The following is a 21,129-nucleotide window of genomic DNA, read 5'->3' on the forward strand; positions in this document are numbered from 1 at the left end:
TGGCAGCAGCCAAATGCCTCCTCATTTTATGGAGCTGAGTTACAGTCTTACCCCAACCAAGAATTAGATGCCTTTGGATATATTAGTGCATCCCAGAACCAAGTCAGAGGTCCCCAACCCTTGGTCGTTGTACTATGGGCTACCTCACAGGGGCTGAATCAGTTCCTACTCCTCTTCCCTTCCCCATTCCTGATCCCAGTTTCCTGTATCTTCCTGGTCTATGATTTTTTTAATTAACACATTTTGCTGTGATTGAGTTTGCTGAGTTTTTAACCAACCTGATTTCCACAGCTGAACTGTTTTTTGGTCTTTCTTACAGTTAGCTGCAGGGGAATGTGGACTTTCCAAATCTAGTTCCCTAAAAATAAACTCTCCCGCCCAATACTTCACACCTTTTTTTACTCCCTTCTTTGCCTACCAAAGCCAGAGGATTCAGATGAGAACACTGAGACCCAAGAACATGGCAGAACCACTAGATGGAAGCTGGATCTTTGAAAGAGCACTCCCAATTTTGAACTGTGACATGAATAAGAGATAAGATTTTTATGTATTAAGCCACAGAGATTCCAGAATGTTTATAATAGTTAGCCTACCCTACTAATGCATACATTTGAACCAGAAATTGGGTACTTTAATAGCAAAATTCCAAAATATGAGGTTCTAGCTTACCAGCTATGTGGCGAGAAACAAGAAAACTGCTAGAAAGATGGTAAGATGGTAAAGTCTTACCTGTGATTACTTGGAAAGCATCTCATGGTTAGCCTATTGCTTTATAAGTGGTGGAAAGGATCAGTGTTGGAGTATGGAAACTCGGCTGCCTTTAGCAAGGTATTATAGGAGAAATAATTGGCTATGTGGGAGCAGAAATGAAAAAGAATATAGAGTATTCAGAAATGTGAAAGATTGAAGGGTGAGAAAATCTGACAACTTCTAAATCCCAGACAGACTAAAAAGAGCTTGGAGTGGGAGCCAATAAAATGTCTCAGTCGAACAGATCAACTCAGCCTTACGGCAAAGGCTAGATTAAGGATGTGGCCCTTTGTGAGTTCAAATGAACTTAGTGTATTCACCACTAAACTTGAGGGGTATGGTGCTGAGAAACAAGAAATACTTCTGGGAATTATGACTGGGAAAGGATTTGGGGTATGATTATTGGCACATGGAAGCAGAAATCTAACTTTATGAGGAAATTTACAAAGAAACACAAGTCAGGACTAAAATCCTCTTTGATCGCTCAAGTGAGGAAACAGCTTTTGGGAGGAAAGAAAATATACCAAAGAGATACCTGCACCCTTATGTTTATTGCAGCACTATTCACAATCGCCAAGATGTGGTATTAACATGTGTCCAGTAACAGATGAGTAGATAAAGAAAACATGGTGTACATACACGACGGAATAGTATTCAGCCGTAAAAAATAAAATCCTGACATTCACAGCAACAGAGATGGAAATGGAGGCCATTATGTGAAGTAAAATAAGCCATGAACAGAAAGTTAACACCACATGTTCTAATTCATGGAAGCTAAAAAAGCTAAAAAAAAAAAGACCTCATGGAAGTAAAAAACAGAATGGAGGATACTAGTGGCTGGAAAGGGAAGAGAAAAGGAAAAGACAGATTTGCTAAAGGACGTAAAATTAGGAGGAACAAGTTGTAGTGTTTTATGACACTATAGGGTGACTGTAGATAATGATAACATTTTCAAATAGCTGGAAGAGAAGATATTGCACACCCCGAACACAAAGGATAAATGTTTGAGATGATGAATATGCTAATTAGCCTAATCTGATCACTACATCTTGTTTGTATGGAAACATCAAAATGTACATGTGTATAATTATGTATTGATTAAAAATAAAATTTTAACAAAAATTAAGAAGACTTTTGGGATCTTAGCTTATGCCAGCAGGAAGCAGACTGCAAAGGCTGTGCTATTCCCAAGGAGGGCATACTCCCTAATATCCACTTCAAATGTGGACAAGGAAGATTATATACAAATTAATCTCCCAGAGGGATGCAAAGGGCTGAGGAAAACAGTGGATGTGGGAGTTTCTCTCAGAAAGCAGATCAGAATCAAATCAAGGTTAAGTGACTGTGGAAGGCGGAATTTCTAGAATAGCCCTCCAAAAATGTCCCACCCCAATCCCTGGAGCCTTTGAATAGGAGCTGTCACTCTTGTTGTGTTACATTAGATGGTACAGTTGACCTTCAGATAGGGAGGTTATCCAGGTGGGCCGATGAGTCCTTAAAAGCAGAGAGCTCTGCTTGAGCCCAGGAGGTAGATGCTGCAGTGAGCCACGATGGCGCCACTGCACTCCAGCCAACAGAGCAAGACCCTGTCTCTTAAAAGAGCAGAGAGCTTTCTCTGGCTAACTGTAGAAGTGAAAGAGAGACTAGAAGTATGAGAAGGACTCAGTGCGTCATTGGTGCTTTGAAAATAGAAGGGCTGTGGGAGAAGAGAATGGTCCCCGGCTGACACCCTGCAAGGAAAGAGGGACCTCATTCCCACAACCTCAAAGAAATGAATTCTGCCAACAACCTGAATGCGCTTGGAGGTGGATTCTTCCCCAGAGCCTCTGAGTAAGAGCCCAGCCCAGCCAGCGCCTTAATGTCAGTTTCTTGAGACCCAAAGCAGAGGACCCAATTGAACCCACTCAGACCTCTGATATATAGAAGCTGTGAAATGATAAATGAGTACTGTTTAAGCCACTAAGTCTATCGTAATTTGTTGGACAGCAATAGAAAGCTGGCACAGCGGCCTTTCTCAGGCCTCTTCGTTGGTATTCCAGAAATTCTATGGCTGGTGATCGCTGTGGCTCTCATTCTCCTCCTTGACACAAAGCCTTGCCTTCCATGATTCATTCTTCCCCTTCCTGTCTTCCTTCGTTCTTATTGTAATAAGTGAACAAATGCTAGAAAGCTAGCTCTCTTTCGGGCATGGTGTTAGGTTTTAAGAATAATCACGAAGAGGCCAGGACTCTGACTGTCTGCCTCCCTGGTACTGTGATGATAGACTCATGCATGTCTCTGGGAAACTGGAGCTTGTGCTCACCCAGGTCATGAGGTCTGTATTGGAGATGTGTAAGGGCTGTTTCCCTGGTCTCTTAGAAGTTCCCTGCATTTGTTTAGAGCAGATTCTTTTTTTTTTTGATTGATATTTTTCACAAAAATATCTAACTTTATGACCAGTACCACTTATATAAAAAAGAATTCATTATCCATATACTTTTCCTATAAAAAACATTCATTTTGGAAAAATCTCATAAACCTTTGCCCAAGACATTGCTTACAAGCCGGAACTCCATAATTACCATGAAGCACAAACCACTGAAAATCCAGCTAGAAAAACATAGAGTACACTCTGCTAGTACACAGCACAGATAAACCTCGTGTTCATCGAACAAGAAAGGTGGAGTCTCACTTGAATTCTGGCCTACCAGAATATTAAAGGAGTTATTAAGAGAAAGTTATTTTATAAAGCACCCCTGCGGTGATTACTATTGTAAAGTTAAAAATCCTTGGGGAAAGTGTAAAACGTTTAATTTTGTAAATTGCCCTCCTGGTTGTGTTATGTAAATGTGAATGTTTATATGTGCCTGGTTTCTTTGAAAAAGGAATCACCTGTAGTGGTGTAGAGATTTCAAATGTGTAAAAGGAGACTCAAAGGAAGGCAGAAGGTTCTAGACTCAGTATTTCAATGGACATTTACTTTCATGAGCTTCAGCATCATACCCTGCAGATCACAAGGCTGAACAGCTGGGTGGAAAAATCACTAATTGTGGGAGGAAAAGAGGCACGACCTATGCTCAGTCTCCTTTAGGGACAGAGATGTTTCTAGGAGTACATAAATGATGGACTCCACAGGCAGTAACAGTGAATGGTGTGAGAACTGAGCTGCTGGGGGAGGAGGAACGGCAGGGAATATGGGAATTGGGAGAACCTTTAGCAGTTCACACTGTGCTATCTGCCTTCCTCATTTGTGTGTTTTCTGAGTCAGCATTAGCTAAATTTTCCAGAAGACCATCCACAAAGTACAGCCTGGGCGTTCAAGGGACGTCACTCATTTCCCCCAGTGACCTTGACAAGTCAGAAGCTTGAAAGCAGGGAAATCCGGATGTCTCGGTTATGAAGTGAAGCAGTGAGTGTGAGCCTCAGCATAGTTCCCGAACTCTCCATCCAGACTAGTGATTGAGCATCTGCCTCTCATACCACCAGTGGCCATCTGAGGTGTTTCCCTGGCTCTGAAGGGGTAGGCACGATGGCCAGGTGCTTCCGCCTGGTGTTGCTTCTCGCTTCCATCTGGACCACGAGGCTCCTGGTCCAAGGCTCTTTGCATGCAGAAGGTAGGTTTCTTACCAGATTTCCAAACTGAAGCAAGGCAAGATCTTGCAAACTGTCCTAAGCCTCCTAAGCTGTTGACTATGGATTTCTGGGAATGAGGGTGACCCTCAATGTCAACAGCAGGTCTAATTGGTGGTATTGCTCTGGCAAAAATATTTTACCATATTGTCAGCTTCACCAAAATGATTGACATTTACCTTTGTATCATCTAGACTTTTACTTTTGGTTATGGAATATTTTTAATGAGGACATTTTGAAATAAAACATTGAAGAGAAACCATTTGATTTTTACTCTTTTTTGTATGGGTGGTGTTTAAATTTTTTGTAGCAATGGGATCTCGCTTTGTTGCCCAGGCTGGTCTTGAACTCCTGACTTCAAGTGATCTTCCCGCCTCAGCCTACCAAAGTACTAGGATTACAGGCATAAGCCACTGCATCCAGAAGTAATAATTTTTTTAAGATTATTTATAAAAATTAAAAGTAATAATTTTTATTAAGATTTCATTGAAGAAGCAAACCATGATTGTAAAAAATGTAAAGCAATCACTAAGCTTGGGAATAATGGGTAACTTTCACTAAAATTGGCCTATTTGTATGTTTTTGGGAGTGTTAGCATAATTATTTTAATTTTAATTTTATCATACAATGAATGAAGTGCAATGTTTTCAAAAAAATATTCAGTAAATAGCAAGTTAACAGGAAAAAAATCTGTAAAAATATAAGTTTGAAAATTAAGACATCGGCTGTCTACTAAAGGAATGACTTAAAGTGATTGCTGGGCTTTTGAGATGCCTAAATGGAAACCTCATTTTGCACTGTAGGCAAAAAATTGTAACCACAAATCACTCATTGCAGCTCTGGGCAAATGAAAATCTGAGCACTTTAATAGGAAAATGTGTGTTCGTATGCTGGAAGATGACCTGAGATATAAAATATGCTAGAAACAGACATCCGGAGTTGATTTATGTATTGTTGCATTACATTTTATAAGGGAGGTCAGAGTTATATGATTAGTTTTTTTTAAATACTGTTACTTTCAGCCGGGCGCGGTGGCTCAAGCCTGTAATCCCAGCACTTTGGGAGGCTGAGACGGGCGGATCACAAGGTCAGGAGATCGAGACTATCCTGGCTAACACGGTGAAACCCCATCTCTACTAAAAAATACAAAAAACTAGCCGGGCGAAGTGGCGGGCGCCTGTGGTCCCAGCTACTCGGGAGGCTGAGGCAGGAGAATGGCGTGAACCCGGGAGGCGGAGCTTGCAGTGAGCTGATATCCGGCCACTGCACTCCAGCCTGGGCGACAGAGCCAGGCTCAGTCTCAAAAAAAAAAATAAATAAATAAATAAATACTGTTACTTTCAAATAAGTTTGGTCTTCTTTTAAATCCTCTGGGGAGACTATTTTTCCCCACAAAGCTGCCATTATTGAAACTATTGGACACTGTTTTTTTGAAAATGACTCCATCACACTCTGGACTACGCTCAGCAAGGGAAAAAACATTCTTAAGGAAATTACATTTTTGGCAACAACCAAAAGTCATCATAACCATATCAGAATAAAGTAGCTGATGAAGGTAAGTGAATGGGGGTGGGAACTATTTTTGAGGGCCAATTATATAGCGATCCAGAGCTAGGTATGTATATACGATTTCATTTAATCCTCTCAAGAAGACAGTTTATAGGTGAAGTGACTTGCCCAATGTCATGCAGGCAGTACATAATAAATAATGGGTTTGAATTCAGCCCTATCTGATTCCTAAGCATATACTATTATCTGATTCCACATCCTTATATCTAACTCCTAAGCATACACTATTTCTACTATGTTTGCTGTTTCCTGAGAAATCTTAAGGGAGGAGTTACTAGAGTCCCCCTTAGATTCCAACTGCCTCTTTTGATCCCTAAATGAAATAGGAAAGCATAAAATGACTAATGTTGTTGACTTCCTACCGGGCCCCGCCTCTGCTAGGTACAAGTTATCTAATTTAATTCTGATAAAAATCATGTGAAGAAGATATATCCATCCCCATTTCAGATGAGAATGCTGACTTGCTTGATGTCCCAACAGCCAGTTAACAACAGAAAAAAATATTCAAAGCTAAGTCTATTCACCTAGAATAAGTCTATCACTGCTCTAAATAATAGTATTTAGAGTACAAATGACATATGATGAGAGGGTAGTAAGACCACCTGATAATGTGACAAATAAACCTCTGCGATCCATTCCCAAAGAAGTAGCTATATAAGAGACCTGAGCAATAGCAAGCTCATGAGCTAAAAGAGCCAAATTTCAGAGTAAATGGTGTGTTCAGGGAGTTCAACCTAGGTGTGTGTGTGTGTGTGTGTGTGTGTGTGTGTGTGTGTTCATTTCCTTATAGCACGGTGAAAGGTAAAACAGTGTCATTGTTAAGAACTGGGGGCTGGGTTGGGCACAGTGGCTCATGCCTATAATCTGAGCACTTTGGGAGGCCGAGGTGGGTGGATCACCTGAGGTCAGGAGTTTGAGACCAGCCTGGCCAACGTGGTGAAACCCCATCTCTACTAAAAATACAAAAATTAGCTGGGCGTGGTGTCTCGCATCTGTAGTCCCAGCTACTCAGGAGGCTGAGGCACAAGAGTTGCTTGGACCCAGGGGGCAGAGGTTGCAGTGAGCCAAGATCATGCCACTGCACTCCAGCCTGGGTGACAGGATGAGACTCTGTCTCAAAACAAAAAAAAAAAGGGTCAGGCACAGAGGCTCACGCCTGTAATCCCAGCACTTTGGGAGGCCGAGGCGGGCGGATCACCTGAGGTCGGGAGTTCAAGACCAGCCTGACCAACAGGGAGAAACCCTGTCTCTACTAAAAATACAAAATTAGCTGGGTGTGGTGTTGCATGCCTGTAATCCCAGCTACTCGGGAGGCTGAGGCAGGAGAATCGCTTGAACCCAGGAGGTGGAGGTTACGGTGAGCCAAGGTCATGCCATTGTACTCTAGCCTGGACAACAAGAGTAACACTCTGTCTCAAAAAAAAAAAAAAAAAAAAAAGAACTGGGGTTCTTGCTTGGCCGTACTGGTGCACACTGTAGTTCCAGCTAGTCAGGGAGGCTGAGGCGGGAGGATCGCTTGAGCCCAGAAATTTATGACCAGCCTGGGTAACACAGCAAGATCCATCCTTGGGAAAGAAGAAGGAAAAAAAAGGAACTGGGGTTTTAGAATCAGGCATAATTGAGTGTGTGCTCCTAATCTGCCACCACAGCAAGGTTCACATGGAGGACTTAGAAATGCTCCTTTCATGTTTTCAAAAAAAAACTTCCATTAGATATCAACCTAGAAAGTGGTCAAAGCATTTGACTGAGCATCCAATACGCAGAGCTGTGTACAAGCAATTATTTGAGAGATTTAAATGCCCTTTTATGAATGTTCATGGATGAAGCCCAGTAGGAATAATGTACTTGAATACAATACAGCTTGGCAATTTCATACAGGTCTGTACATCCCAGAACCCAGAGAAAAGGGTTCAAAAGAATTTCCAAATCCATTAGATTTTGAGTAGAAATATTATTCACATCTTACCTATTCAACAGCCTCAGCTTCTGCGGGGTAATCAATCATTAGCAGACCAAAACGAAAATGCTTTAAAGACAATGATAATGTTATGTGTGATTTATTAAGCACCTACCATGTGGCAGGCACTATGCTAAACATTTGTTTAGAACAAATGTAACTTTCACTACCCTGTTCAGTAGACACTGTGACTCTCTTGATTTATAAATAAGGAGGCTCAAAGAGCTGAAGATTAAAGAGATGAAGTATCTGGGCTAAGGTCACAGAGCTAGCAAGTGACATATGCTAGATCTAAGCCCAAATCTGACTCTAAAATTCTGCTTTCTTTATTTAGTTTTTCTGCCATGCAAGGTTTACTGTCAGCTCCTCCAGGAACTTCTGAGTAAGCCTGCCCCCCAATGGCCAAAAGACCTGGAACTGAGAGCACTCACATTCTTTTATAACAAGTGTGACATGTTCAGCCCATCTCACAAATAGTAGTGTCCCCAAACCACATTGGTTTGGAGTATTGCTAACTATGCTATCAACTAGAGCCCTGAATTCTATCTTTCTCAAAGTCTTGGATGCTTCATTTTATAGACTCCAGAAAGGTTTGCAGTAACTTCATCCCTTAGACTGCACCCCAACAACTGGTAGCCAAAGCCCCCATGTGGTGAGCAAGGCAAGGCATCTTAATGCAGTGGGATGGGATAGACTTTGATCGGGTGACATTTACAGCTTGGACAAGAACAAGCATCCATCTAGCCCAGCAGATTGTCCTTGTGGAAAATGCCTGGTCTATGTCCTGTTATTCTAAACCCCAGTCCCAGCCAGATAGACCTCCCTGCTGCATCAAGACAATATGCTCTGCTAGGAAGGAGAGCCTAAGGGCTGGAAACAAGGACAGCAGCAAACTGAGGACTTATGTGATTCCTTTGCAGAGCTTTCCATCCAGGTGTCATGCAGAATTATGGGGATCACCCTTGTGAGCAAAAAAGCAAACCCGCAGCTGAATTTCACAGAAGCTAAGGAGGCCTGTAGGCTGCTGGGACTAACTTTGGCCAGCAAAGATCAAGTTGAAACAGCCTGGAAGGCTAGCTTTGAGACTTGCAGGTGAGAAACAGCTGGTTTCACTGTCGCTGCTGGAGTTCTTTTTTAGCTCTGTGTTCTTGTTCAGCAATAGAGATGATGCCTTCTAATCATTTTTCTGTTCAACTAGTGTGTATTCTTTTACAGCTATGGCTGGATTGGAGATGGATTCGTGGTCATCTCTAGGATTAGCCCAAACCCCAAGTGTGGGAAAAATGGGGTGGGTGTCCTGATTTGGAAAGTTGCAGTGAACCGACAGTTCGCAGCCTATTGTTACAACTCTTCTGGTGAGTCTGATCTGCAGCCTTTCCATGTGGCATTCTCTGGGTATCTCTCAATCTGAGACCTGTCTGGAAAGAGTAACCCTGAGCAGTAGCAGAAGCAATCACAGCCACGGTCATCTGATTCTCCCAAAACTGTCTCTCTGGCCAGGCTAGGGGTGGCAATATGCCCCTCAGAGGAAAAAGTTAGGAGAAATGTGACCGAATAGCAACACAGGAGAAGACATTCAGGAGGCTCAATTACCACTGCCGCCATCCCTGCATCCTATAAGATAAGCAGGCAGAAGGGAAGGAAACAAAGGTACAGATGTTATATAATGCATCCATTATGGACAAAGCAATGCACGGTCGTCCCTCAGTGTCAGTGGGGGATTGGTTCCGGCACCCCATCATATACAAAAATCCACAGATGCCCAAGTCCCTGATATAAAGTGGGGTTATATTTGCATATAACCTACACATATCCTCCTGTACACTTTAAATCATCTCTAAGCTACTTACAATACCTAATACAATGTAGATGCTATACAGTCACTGTACTGTATTATTTGCTTTTTTATCGTTGTATTGTTATTTTTTTTTCCCCAAATATTTTCAATCCAAGGTTGGTTGATTCCGCCTACATGGAACCTACAGATCCATAGGGCTTACTGTACTAGGATATCTCACTGAACCTTGACAACTTCCCTGTGAGGTATGCTTTATCACCCCCATTTTGCAGATAAAGAAACCGAGTTCAGGCCGGGCACGGTGGCTCACGCCTGTAATCCCAGCACTTTGGGAGGCCGAGGCAGGCGGATCACGAGGTCAGGAGATTGAGACCATCCTGGTTAACACAGTGAAACCCCGTCTCTACTAAAAATACAAAAAATTAGCCGGGCATGGTGGCGGGCGCCTGTAGTCCCAGCTACTCGGGAGACTGAGGCAGGAGAATGGCGTGAACCCGGGAGGCAGAGCTTGCAGTGAGCTGGGATCAAGCCACTGCACTCCAGCCTGGGTGACAGAGTGAGACTCTGTCTCAAAGAAAAAAAAAAAAAGAAAGAAAAAAGAAAGAAAGAAAAAAAAACCGAGTTCAAAGGATTTAAGTGCATTTGTCTAAGGTCTCATTACTGTAAAGGTTCAGACTCAGGTCTAACTCAAACCACGTTCTTTCTACTGTTCAACATTCCTTTATAATTTTAAGAACCAGACCCAGTCTCCATTTTATGAAGGAAGAAATTGACACCTAGAGGGTAGCACTGATTTGTTCATGGTCGTGAAATCACCCACTAAATTTGCTTGAAGACCTTGGCTGCCTTAGCCCAAGTGCTTCACCTAAGCACTTCTCAGAAAGTTTTTCTTTTAATAAATACTCACTTGTTCTCAGTTTGTCATAAGGACCCCTGTCTGATTATTACTCTTCACACATACTCATCTATCTGACCTTGTGAAGGTTAGGTGGCTGAGAGGTCATACGCAGGATAGATTTCAAAATCATTCTCTAAGATCCCAGAGATAAATGTGCACCAGCCAATATTAGCAAAAGCTGTCCCAGAAAGGCAATATAGGATCCAAGTAGTTCCCTGATCCGGAGGGCTTTGGCACAGAAAAGGCCCATGGAGAAACTTTGACCAGTTCCCTCACTTCATAGATGAAACAACTACAATTCAGAACAGGGATTTAGCTTGTTCAAGGTCCTACAGTCAGTAAGTGGCAGAATCAAGACTGGAACATAGGGCTTTTCCTAACATTGTATTTGCCATCCTCCTTCCCTTCTCTGCCTCTTTGGTCTCTCATCACTGGCTGGGGAATTGGTAAGCTACATGCCTGCATACCTCATACCAGCCCATGCCTGTCAAATGACTTTGCTTTTTAACTGCCTTCCTGCCAGCCCGCAATGTGATGATACCCAGCCCTCTGACTAAACAGAGAAGAGCCAGAGAAAGAGGACTTAGATTTGTCTATTTCCTCATGGTTTCATTTAACTTGTACTCCTATCCCATGTATTTCTTTTTTTCTTCCAGAGATTATTTTATTTTATTATTTTATTTTTATTATACTTTAAGTTCTGGGATACATGTGCAGAACGTGCAGGTTTGTTACATGGGTATACATGCGCCATGGTGATTTGCCGCACCTATCAACCCACCACCTACATTAGGTATTTCTTCTAATGCTATCCCTCCGCTAGCCCCCCAACCCCCCAACAGGCCCCAGTGTCTGATGTTCCCCTTCCTGTGCCCATATGTTCTCATTGTTCAACTCCCACTTATGAGTGAAAATATGTGATGTTTGGTTTTCTGTTCCTGTGTTAGTTTGCTGAGAATGATGGTTTCCAGCTTCATCCATGTCCCTGCAAAGGACATGAACTCATTCTTTTTTATGGCTGCATAGTATTCCATGGTGTATATGTGCCACATTTTCTGTGTACTTCTTATGCTGAAAGTGAAGTCTAGAGGCTTGATTAGGCTCATATTCAATATTTTTGGCAAAAGTACTTCATAGATGATATTATGTATTTTGGATCACATCACAACAAAAGACACTTAATGTCAGTATTTCCCACTACTAATTATGCTAACTTTGATGACTTGATTAAAGTGGCAACTGCCCTATCTCGCTTATGAAACTGTAACACTGTATCTTTCCCTTTGCAATTAGTGGGTGATCTACAATGTGATATTTTGACACCATGCAAATATCTTGATCTTCAACTACTTTTTACCTAGACATTTAAGCAGTCATTGATGATCCTTCTTGGAATCAGTTATTATATGGGGGACTGAAAATGGCGATTTTTCTAAATCTATCCTTCCTTTTACATTTATTAGTTGGCATCTTTGATGAAAAATCTTTCTCTGTCTCTCTCTCTCAAACACACACACACCTACACAGATGCACACACACCCTTTTTTCCTCCCTCTTACACTATCATGGGCACATGCATTTTACTTATTCAATATGTTCAACGTCTTATAATCCATTTTACAATTATTATTCTTTTGTTTGTTTGGATGCTCAAATTGTCCTGAATCTGGCAAGTGGGAGCCCCTTCTAGTTGATTTGTGTGTCCTTTATCCCATTTGCTTTTAGGTAATTCCTGATTTCCCTACACAATACCATGTCCCAGGCTCACTTCGTACTTTCTGTATCTCGGGCATGGAATCAGCTACTTATTTCTCCAAGGAGCCTTAGTTCCTTTTAAAGGGAAATGTTAATTAGAAACCAAGATTTGGATACAAGTTGTTCTCATTCCTCCTGGAGTTTTCATTGCTTTTCAGTCCTATCAGTGGACAGATAGACAATTTTATGTACATAAGTTTATATTGATAGTTCCAACTCAAATTTAACAATTCGAGTTCCTTGTTAGTCTACTTTGTTTTATGTTTGTATCTCTTATAATGAAAATATTAATTCACAATAAATAATATTAATATATTTTCTTATCCTACAAGTTTCAAACTTACAAAACCAGCATTAGGAATAATAACCTACTAAGTAAAATTAAGACTTCTTTGCCTATCTTTTAGTCCTTAGAAGATATTTCTCTAAGGATGTACAGTCAGTGAATTGTGTATACGAGTGACTTTAAAAATTTGCTACTCTGTGTAGTTATATTATCATTTTGAAATAACTGAGGTTCATTCACTTCTCTTTGTAATCAATTTTAGGGTTTGACTTTTGTCCTATTTTTATTTTTTTAATAACTAAAATATTTACATGGTTCAATGATCCAAAATGCACTTTTTAAAAACTGTATTCAAAGAAGTCTTATTCTCATGCCTTCCACAGCTTCCACCTACCACTTTCATTCATTTCTGGTTTATTCCTCTGTGTTGCTTTGTGTATAAAGGAGTGTGTTTGTATGTGGTCTTGTTGCCCTTTCTTACAAAAGCTAGCATACTATATACACCACTTTGCACCTAACTGTTTCCACTCAAGTCTTAGAAATTACTCCATGTTGGTTCATACAGACTTGTCTCTTTTATTAATGGCTGCATAGTACTCCATTGGGTGGCTGTATCATAGTTTATTCAACCAGTCCTCTATTAATGAACTTTTGAGCTATTTCCAATCTTTTTCTATTCAAAGTAATTCAAAGGTATGTAACCTTGAAAATATGTTGTTTCACATCTATGGAGATATATCATCAGGATAGAAACCTAGATGTTCAAAATGTGTGTGTGTGTGCACTCGTGTGTGTGCATGTGTGTGTGTGTCCATTGACATCTTGGTGAAAATTAGAGTTCCCTAACCCTGATCCTAATGCTAATCCTGACCTTACCTTAATTTTCTTTGTTTTTGTAATTTCCTTTTTATTGCTATCTTGTGAGATTTGAGGATCGGAGTAACCCTAACCCTCCATATAAACCTTATCCTAATTGTCTTTCTTGTTGCTATCCTTGTGAGAATAGGGGATCAAACCCCACTCCTAGTCCTAACTTTATTTTTTTATTGCTGTTACTGTGAGGTCTGGGGATCAAAGCGCTGTTAATGCTCTGCACACACCACTTGTGTAGTGCTGTTCCTGCTGCCACAATGCCCATCCTCTTCATCACCTGGCCAGCTCCTACTCTTCATTCACATATCAAGTGCCATCTTCTCCAGATGCATTTTCCATAACCCTCTCTCTCCCCTTGGGCTCCCACTTCACCCTGTGTTTAATATCTATCAGAGCACTCAGCACATTCTAGAGAAATATTTGTAGTTTGGAGGGGAAGGAGAGCATCTCACTTCCAGGTGAGATACACTGTACTCTTAATCAGTTAGGGACCACCAATTGCTTTTACTCCTTCATACTGTGTCCTTCTCAGGCACATGTATGAACAGAGAGGTCAAGGAAACAAATTCTTGCAGATCTTACCATTACACCCAGACATTATACTAGGCCCTAGACATTTACTATCTCATTGATCCTCAGTAAAATGAAACCTGTGAATCATTTCTACTTTCAGGAGCAGCAGTTGATGCTTAGAGTGTACCTTTCTTGTGGTCATGGTCAATAAGGGGCAGAGCCAGGATTTAAATCTTGAGCTAAACTGTATTGAGTCATGCTATTTCAGTGTAGCACCTTCCAGGATGATGACCACACATCAGTAATATACAAGGCCTGGGGTGAGTCCTGGACATCAGTAGTTTTTAGAAGCTTCTCAGGTGATTCTAACCTGCAGCCAAGGGTGGGAATCACCTCTCCGTAGAAGATCTCTAGGTTTTAGGAGTCCAGAAACTTCTGATTCTCCTATTTCGGTGGAATTGCAATAACCGCCTTCTTTGCTCCTGGACTATACCCTCTCTGCTCTGCCTCTCATCCTCCACACACTTCCATTGATAATTATTTTACCGCTCTGCTCCATAGCCTCAGATAACCTCCTATTTGAGAATATGATGTAAATTGTGAAGCCTTTTGTACATGAAAGTGAATATATATGAGGACTTTTGTATATAATTTGGAAGATTTGTGAAACTCAGTTGAAAATTCCCTCTTCTACAAAATAAATTCCAAATTCTTTAACATAGCAATTATAAATCTTGATAGTCTGACTCCAATCTATCTTCCCAGTCTCATCTCTTGCTTGCAGTCTTTCATACCTCCATTTACACACACACACCCCCTACATTCCAGTCACACTGTGCTCATTGTCATTTTTCTAACATAACTACACATTAAAACTTCTGGATTCTCAGATTATGCTATTCCTATTGACTGGGATATCCTATTCCCTCTTCTATACTAGATGTGCTGCTTCTCTGTTTCAGTCATCCTGGCCTTCTTATTCATCAAATGGGCTCTTAAACTTTCTGTTCTCTTTCCTTTGAATGTTTCTGCCCCAGATCTTCAATGACTGACTACTTCTCATCATTCAGGACTCAGTGTAAATATTGCCTCCCCAAGAGACCTTCTCTTATCACCCTCTGTCCTCCATTATCCACCTCATCAGTCTAATTCATCTCCTGCTTAATTTTCCTTTCAACATTTATTATCCTCTGAAATTTCTGGCTTATTTATTACTATTTTTTATTATCTCTATCCTTCCAATAGCATGAATGACCCTTTGTCTTGTTTGCTCCATGTCCCTAGCACCTAGAACCATGCCTGGCACAGAGTAAGTGCTCCATAAGCATTTGTTGAATGAACACATTAATCCTCCATACTCTGCCCAAATGCCATGTCCTCTGACTCCCTAGTGATCTCCCCCTATCCTTATCAAAATGCATCCTCTGTTCTTCTGGAGGTGGGAGCGATGTCTTACATTTCTCTGTATTTTCAGTTATATTGAGCTCAGTATGTTTTTTGCCCCTGACACTCAAAAATGTTCATTTTCTGAAGGAAGGGCTTAGCATGTGCTAAAAATGAGAAATGTAGTTAACAGTTCCGGGAAGATAAGGCCAAGGATTATATGTATTTGAATGGAGGTCTTTTCAAAGTAAAATGAATAGTGTAAAAACAGTACACATGTGGTCAAAATGTTTTATCAATAGTATCATTATTTTGATTGGTATTTATTTTAATTTTCAAAAATGAATCACTTAATAGAATAATGATTTATTCATAGCAAACATTTCAGCTGATGCTACCCACTGCCATAAATAATTAGGGACTTAAAATAGATGCAAATTTATATTATAATATATTGTATGGCTCTGCCATTTGCTAGCCATGTGACTTTGGGTGAGTTATTCAATTTCTCGAAACTTCAGTTCCCTCCTGTGTAAACAAAGGTTTGATAATATTGTTCAATGAGGTACCTGTTTAAACACTTACTGCCATGATCAACTCAGATTAAGATGCTTTAACAAGTGTTTCCTCTCTAGCATATTCAACAGATTGGAAAGCAAACCCTTATCCCTCTCCTGGCCCCTTTTTGTTCACTTTTTTTTAAATGAGCCCAAAAATAATAAGTCTTAGCATATCTTTGTCCTGAAGTGACACCACATGTGTATATTTGGTCTTCCAATCTATACTTTCCTTCTTTTCCCTTTTCCTTCCTTCCCTATTCATCAAATAGTTATTGAGCCCGTTCTGTGTACCACACACAGTGCTCATACCATGATGACCGAGACAGATGGGGTTTCTGCTTCCAGCCCGCTTGCAGTCCAGTGGGGAACAGTGTAATGAGAACTGTGACAAGGAGGTACAAGAACATATGCCTAGGGACCCAATCAAGTCAACAAGTCTGCCTGAGAAAAATAGAGGGTCAATCTGAGACCTGAGGGATGAGTCAGAGTAAGCTAAATAAAGAGAGGCAAAGAGTCATAAAGGTGAATAAAGCATCGTGGTGCAAGGCTTGGATGTAAGATAAAGCGTATCAAGGAATTTCAAGTAATTTCAGTATGGCAGGGGCAATGAGAGAAAAAGAGCAGATGAGGCTGGCATGTCAGCAGAGGCCAAATCACAGAAGGCCTTGTAGGCCATATAACAGAGATAGCCACTAAAGCTTCTAAGGATGGAAGTGATATGATTAGATGTGCTTTTTAAAGACCATTCCAGCTGCAGTATAAGGGATTTGGAGGTAGTAAGACTAGAGGCAGGAAGAACAGTTAGGAGGCTGTTGCAATACTTTTATTTCATGTTTCTCTCTCCCGACAGATACTTGGACTAACTCGTGCATTCCAGAAATTATCACCACCAAAGATCCCATATTCAACACTCAAACTGCAACACACACAACAGAATTTATTGTCAGTGACAGTACCTACTCGGTGGCGTCCCCTTACTCTACGGCACCTGCCCCTACTACTACTCCTGCTCCAGCTTCCACTTCTATTCCACGGAGAAAAAAATTGATTTGCATTACAGAAGTTTTTATGGAAACTAGCACCATGTCTACAGAAACTGAACCATTTGTTGAAAATAAAGCAGCATTCAAGAATGAAGCTGCTGGGTTTGGAGGTAAATGGTTTCTGTGTCTACGTTACATATATATGTATGTTCATGTATAACAGACAATTCGTAGAATCCTGCCTGTCTCTAGATGAGGCACTCAGGACCTGTCAAATACTAACAAAAGCTTAACACAAACTCAACTTTCATAGTCATAGAATCTGAGAGCTGTAAAGAACCTTAGTGATTAAGCTAAAAAGTATAAGTATAAAAGAATTTCACTGTTGAAAACTCAAGACTTTTAAAAATAAATCACTATCTGTTCCTATGTAGAAGTTCTTTTTAAAATATATACCCTAAAGGCCTATGACTTTATTCCAGTCATCGCTTTCTCAGGCAGGCTTGTTGACTAGAGTAGGTCTCAAGGCCATGGTGGAGAAATGAACTCTGTCATATTGCAACTGATAGAATTGACAGAGTATGAGAGGCAAGGCCAATGATTCTACAAGCATGAAGCAAAGAAGCTGGTGTGGGCCCAACATCGTAAAGGGCTACAGAGAAGGTTTTTCTCCTGCACTATCTACTGTCTCAATCACCTGGATCATTCAATGAGCATTACACACAATGTTTAAGTGAAGGACCAACAGGCCATGTCTCTGTTCCTTGCAGGTGTCCCCACGGCTCTGCTAGTGCTTGCTCTCCTCTTTTTTGGTGCTGCAGCTGGTCTTGGATTTTGCTATGTCAAAAGGTAGGGTTGCTGGTGCACTGCTAGTCTTGTAATCTTTGTCAAGTTTCTATCCTGTGCTTTTTCAAGGTCGCTATTGGCATTTTGCTGATCAAAATGGAGATAGCAGTCCTCTTATACTGTAAATTTCTCTCTCATCTCATCTCTCTCCCTTCCGCCCAGTCTTTTCTATTTCAGCACATGCATGTCATCTAGCCATCAGTCAATGACTGTCCTTTGAAAATCAAGAAATAAAAAAAATTGACATCTGGGGAAAATGTATATGCTCTATTTGATTTTTGGTTCTTTGTTTTTATGGGAAGAATTATGTGGTCAACCTAAAGTCTGGCCTGCAAACATATTTTCCCACTTAAATGAATCCATTAAGGTGGTGATGTGTTAATGTATTCGAGCATGCATGTGCTAGCATCACCCTGAAATAAAGGTATCCAGTGTACTGTGCCAATATGTACCATGACCAAAAAAGTGTTATCTATTATTATGTGTGTTACACAGTCTCTCACCTTTATTTCATGTTTATGCCTAAAGGTATGTGAAGGCCTTCCCTTTTACAAACAAGAATCAGCAGAAGGAAATGATTGAAACCAAAGTAGTAAAGGAGGAGAAGGCCGATGATATCAACCCTAATGAAGAATCAAAGAAAACGGATAACAACCCAGAAGAGCCCAAGAGTCCAAGCAAAACTACCGTGCGATGCCTGGAAGCTGAAGTTTAGATGAGACAGAAATGAGGAGACACACCTGAGGCTGGTTTCTTTCACCATCCTCACCCTGCCCCAGCTGAGGAAATCAAACGGGCCAAAGAACCAAAGAAGAAAGTCCACCCTTAGTTCCTTACTGGAATCAGCTCAGGACTGCCGCTGGACTATGGAGTGCACCAAAGAGAATGCCCTACTTCTTATTGCAACCCTGTCTGGATCCTATCCTCCTACCTCCAAAGCTTCCCACGGTCTTTCTAGCCTGGCTATGTCCTAATAATATCCCACTGGGAGAAAGGAGTTTTGCAAAGTGCAAGGACCTAAAACATCTCATCAGTATCCAGCGGTAAAAGGGCCTCCGGGCTGCCTGAGGCTAGGTGGGTTGAAAACCAAGGAGTCACCGAGACGAAGGCTTTCTCTACTGATTCCACAGCTCAGACCTTTTCTTCACCTCTGAAGAGAAACACGTCTCCCACCTGGCATGTCCTTCTGAGCCTGGTAAAAGCAAAAGAATGACAGAAAAAAGTTTAGGTCCTGAAGGCCAGGGAGATTCTCATAACTTGAGACCTAATGTCTGTAAAGCCAAAATAAAGAAAGAAATACAACAAGGCTGAGGAAACTGACAGAACACTGTCATCAGGGACTGTAAACACAGACAGGGTCAAAGTGTTCTTCTCTGAACACACGGAGTTGGAATCACTGTTTAGAACACACACACTTACTTTTTCTGGTCTCTACCACTGCTGATACTTTCTCTAGGAAATATACTTTTATAAGTAACAAAAATAAAAACATAAATTTCTATTTTTATCTGAGTTACAGAAATGATTACTGAGGGAAATTACTCAGTAATTTGTTTAAAACGTAATAGAATTCAACAAACGTTTGCTGAATAGCTACTATATGTCAAGCGCTGTGCAAGGTATTACACTCTGTAATTGAATATTATTCATCAAAAAATTGCATATAGTAGAATGCTATCTGGGAAGCTATTTTTTTTTTCAGTTTTGATATCCCTAGCTTAATACTTCCAAACTAATTTTTACTTTTGCTGAGGCTAATCTTACTCATTTTCTGTAATATGGCAACCATTATAACCTTAATTTATTATTAACATATCCAAGAGGTACATTTTTACCTCTATATACCAAAGCACATTTTTAAAGTGCCATTAACAAATGTGTCACTAGCCCTCCTTTTTCCAGCAAGGAGGGCCTGAGAGAAGCAGAAATATTTGTGACAAAAAATTAAAGCATTTAGAAAACTTCTTTGCTCTCTTATTTACATAGATGCATTATACCTTTCATGTAAAATTAAAGTGAGGACCAGATCATACCATATTGTTTGCAAAAATAAAAGGGACAACGTTGGTTGTTAAAATACAAGCATATGTCAACCAAACAGCATATATCATATGGGGCTATTCATGCTCCAAACATTTTATTTTGAGTTGGCCAAGTACATACACATTAAGCAGTCCTTTACTCAAGATGCTGGCCCTACATTTCCATCCATTTCAGAATTCACCAGGGAGCTAGAGATTCAGGATGGCCTTTTGACAGCCCTGCTTTTCTAGTTTTCTCTTTCCCTCTCCCTTAGACTGCTAATTATCTTCTTCCCCTCACCAGTGACTCCCACAGCTCCGTGGTTCCTTTAGCCCAGATGCCACAACCTACTGGCATAATCTTTTTCAGTTGGCCCACGGAGTATAATCTTAAAATTTGGTTTCATTGCCAGGCACTAAAAATCAAGAGATTTCACATGTTTGCATTTCTAGGTTTCCTCTAAAAATGGAAGGATCTGGAAGTAAAGAACCCATGTTCCCTCATAGCAATCATTATCTGATACTGAGTAGTGGCTGTCCCCTTTCAATGGGGTCTGCTTTCTGTTTCACCACAGTCCTCATGACTCTCTATTGCACACTCATGCCAAAGTAAAGGTGTCCTTTCCTATGAACTTTCTAATGCTGTTGCCTTTTTTCCCACACCCAGCCCATGTCCCTCATATATATCACCTGCCTGGCCCTGTAGGTCTATGAGTTTGAAACTGGTTTGTCAATCCTTAAGCTTTATCAGCTTCATCCAGTTCTCAGGGAGTGAAGAAAAGAGGGAAAGCGCCTAAGTAGTGGTCTTCTCTCTGTGTGTTAGCTGAAAAAACCAGATCTCCCACACCACATCTCCCATCTTGTGGGCATCTACTACAGATTAGAATGCTACCATCTTCTCCTGTTAAACGGGTTTGTGCCCTATCCAGGAGGAGGAAGGGGGGAGGAGAAAAACCCCACCCAGCCACATAGAATCCCTCAATAGTCCAAATATGTGCAAACATACTGATAAAAATGTAACTTCCATCATTATGGAAGGAAGGAAGGAAGGAAGGAAGGAAGGAAGGAAGGAAGGAAGGAAGGAAGGACAGAAAGAAAGGAAAGGAAGGAAGGAAGGAAGGAAGGAAGGAAGGAAGGAAGGAAGGAAGGAAGGAAGGGAGGGCTGGCTGATTTATGGAGCATCTACTGATAGTCATTTTACATGTTGCCCCATTTAATCTCTACACTTTCCCTGAGAGGTGAGGATAATTACTGCCATTTTTATTAATTAGAAAACTGGATGTTTAGATAAGTTAAATTACTTTCTGAGGTCACAGGTCTAGTTAAAT

General features: G+C 40.8%; 1 protein-coding gene across 2 annotated transcripts; it reads left to right on the plus strand.

Annotated features, from left to right (window-relative positions):
• The first annotated feature begins 4,125 nt into the window (after positions 1 to 4,125).
• On the plus strand, positions 4,126 to 20,433 carry LYVE1 (lymphatic vessel endothelial hyaluronan receptor 1). 2 transcript variants are annotated; one of them, XM_005578624.4, is made up of 6 exons: positions 4,126 to 4,343; positions 8,806 to 8,977; positions 9,101 to 9,240; positions 16,802 to 17,104; positions 17,705 to 17,783; positions 18,309 to 20,433. In XM_005578624.4, the coding sequence occupies exons 1-6, from the start codon at positions 4,259 to 4,261 to the stop codon at positions 18,493 to 18,495; spliced, it is 966 nt and encodes a 321-aa protein (XP_005578681.3). In that variant the 5' UTR covers positions 4,126 to 4,258; the 3' UTR covers positions 18,496 to 20,433. The 2 variants fall into 2 exon arrangements, with proteins under 2 accessions (XP_005578681.3, XP_073870442.1); XM_074014341.1 differs by lacking the exons at positions 8,806 to 8,977; positions 9,101 to 9,240.
• Positions 20,434 to 21,129: the final 696 nt, after the last annotated feature.

This window comes from Macaca fascicularis, chromosome 14 (genome assembly GCF_037993035.2).
Source record: "Macaca fascicularis isolate 582-1 chromosome 14, T2T-MFA8v1.1".
NCBI classification, from domain to species: Eukaryota; Metazoa; Chordata; class Mammalia; order Primates; family Cercopithecidae; genus Macaca; species Macaca fascicularis.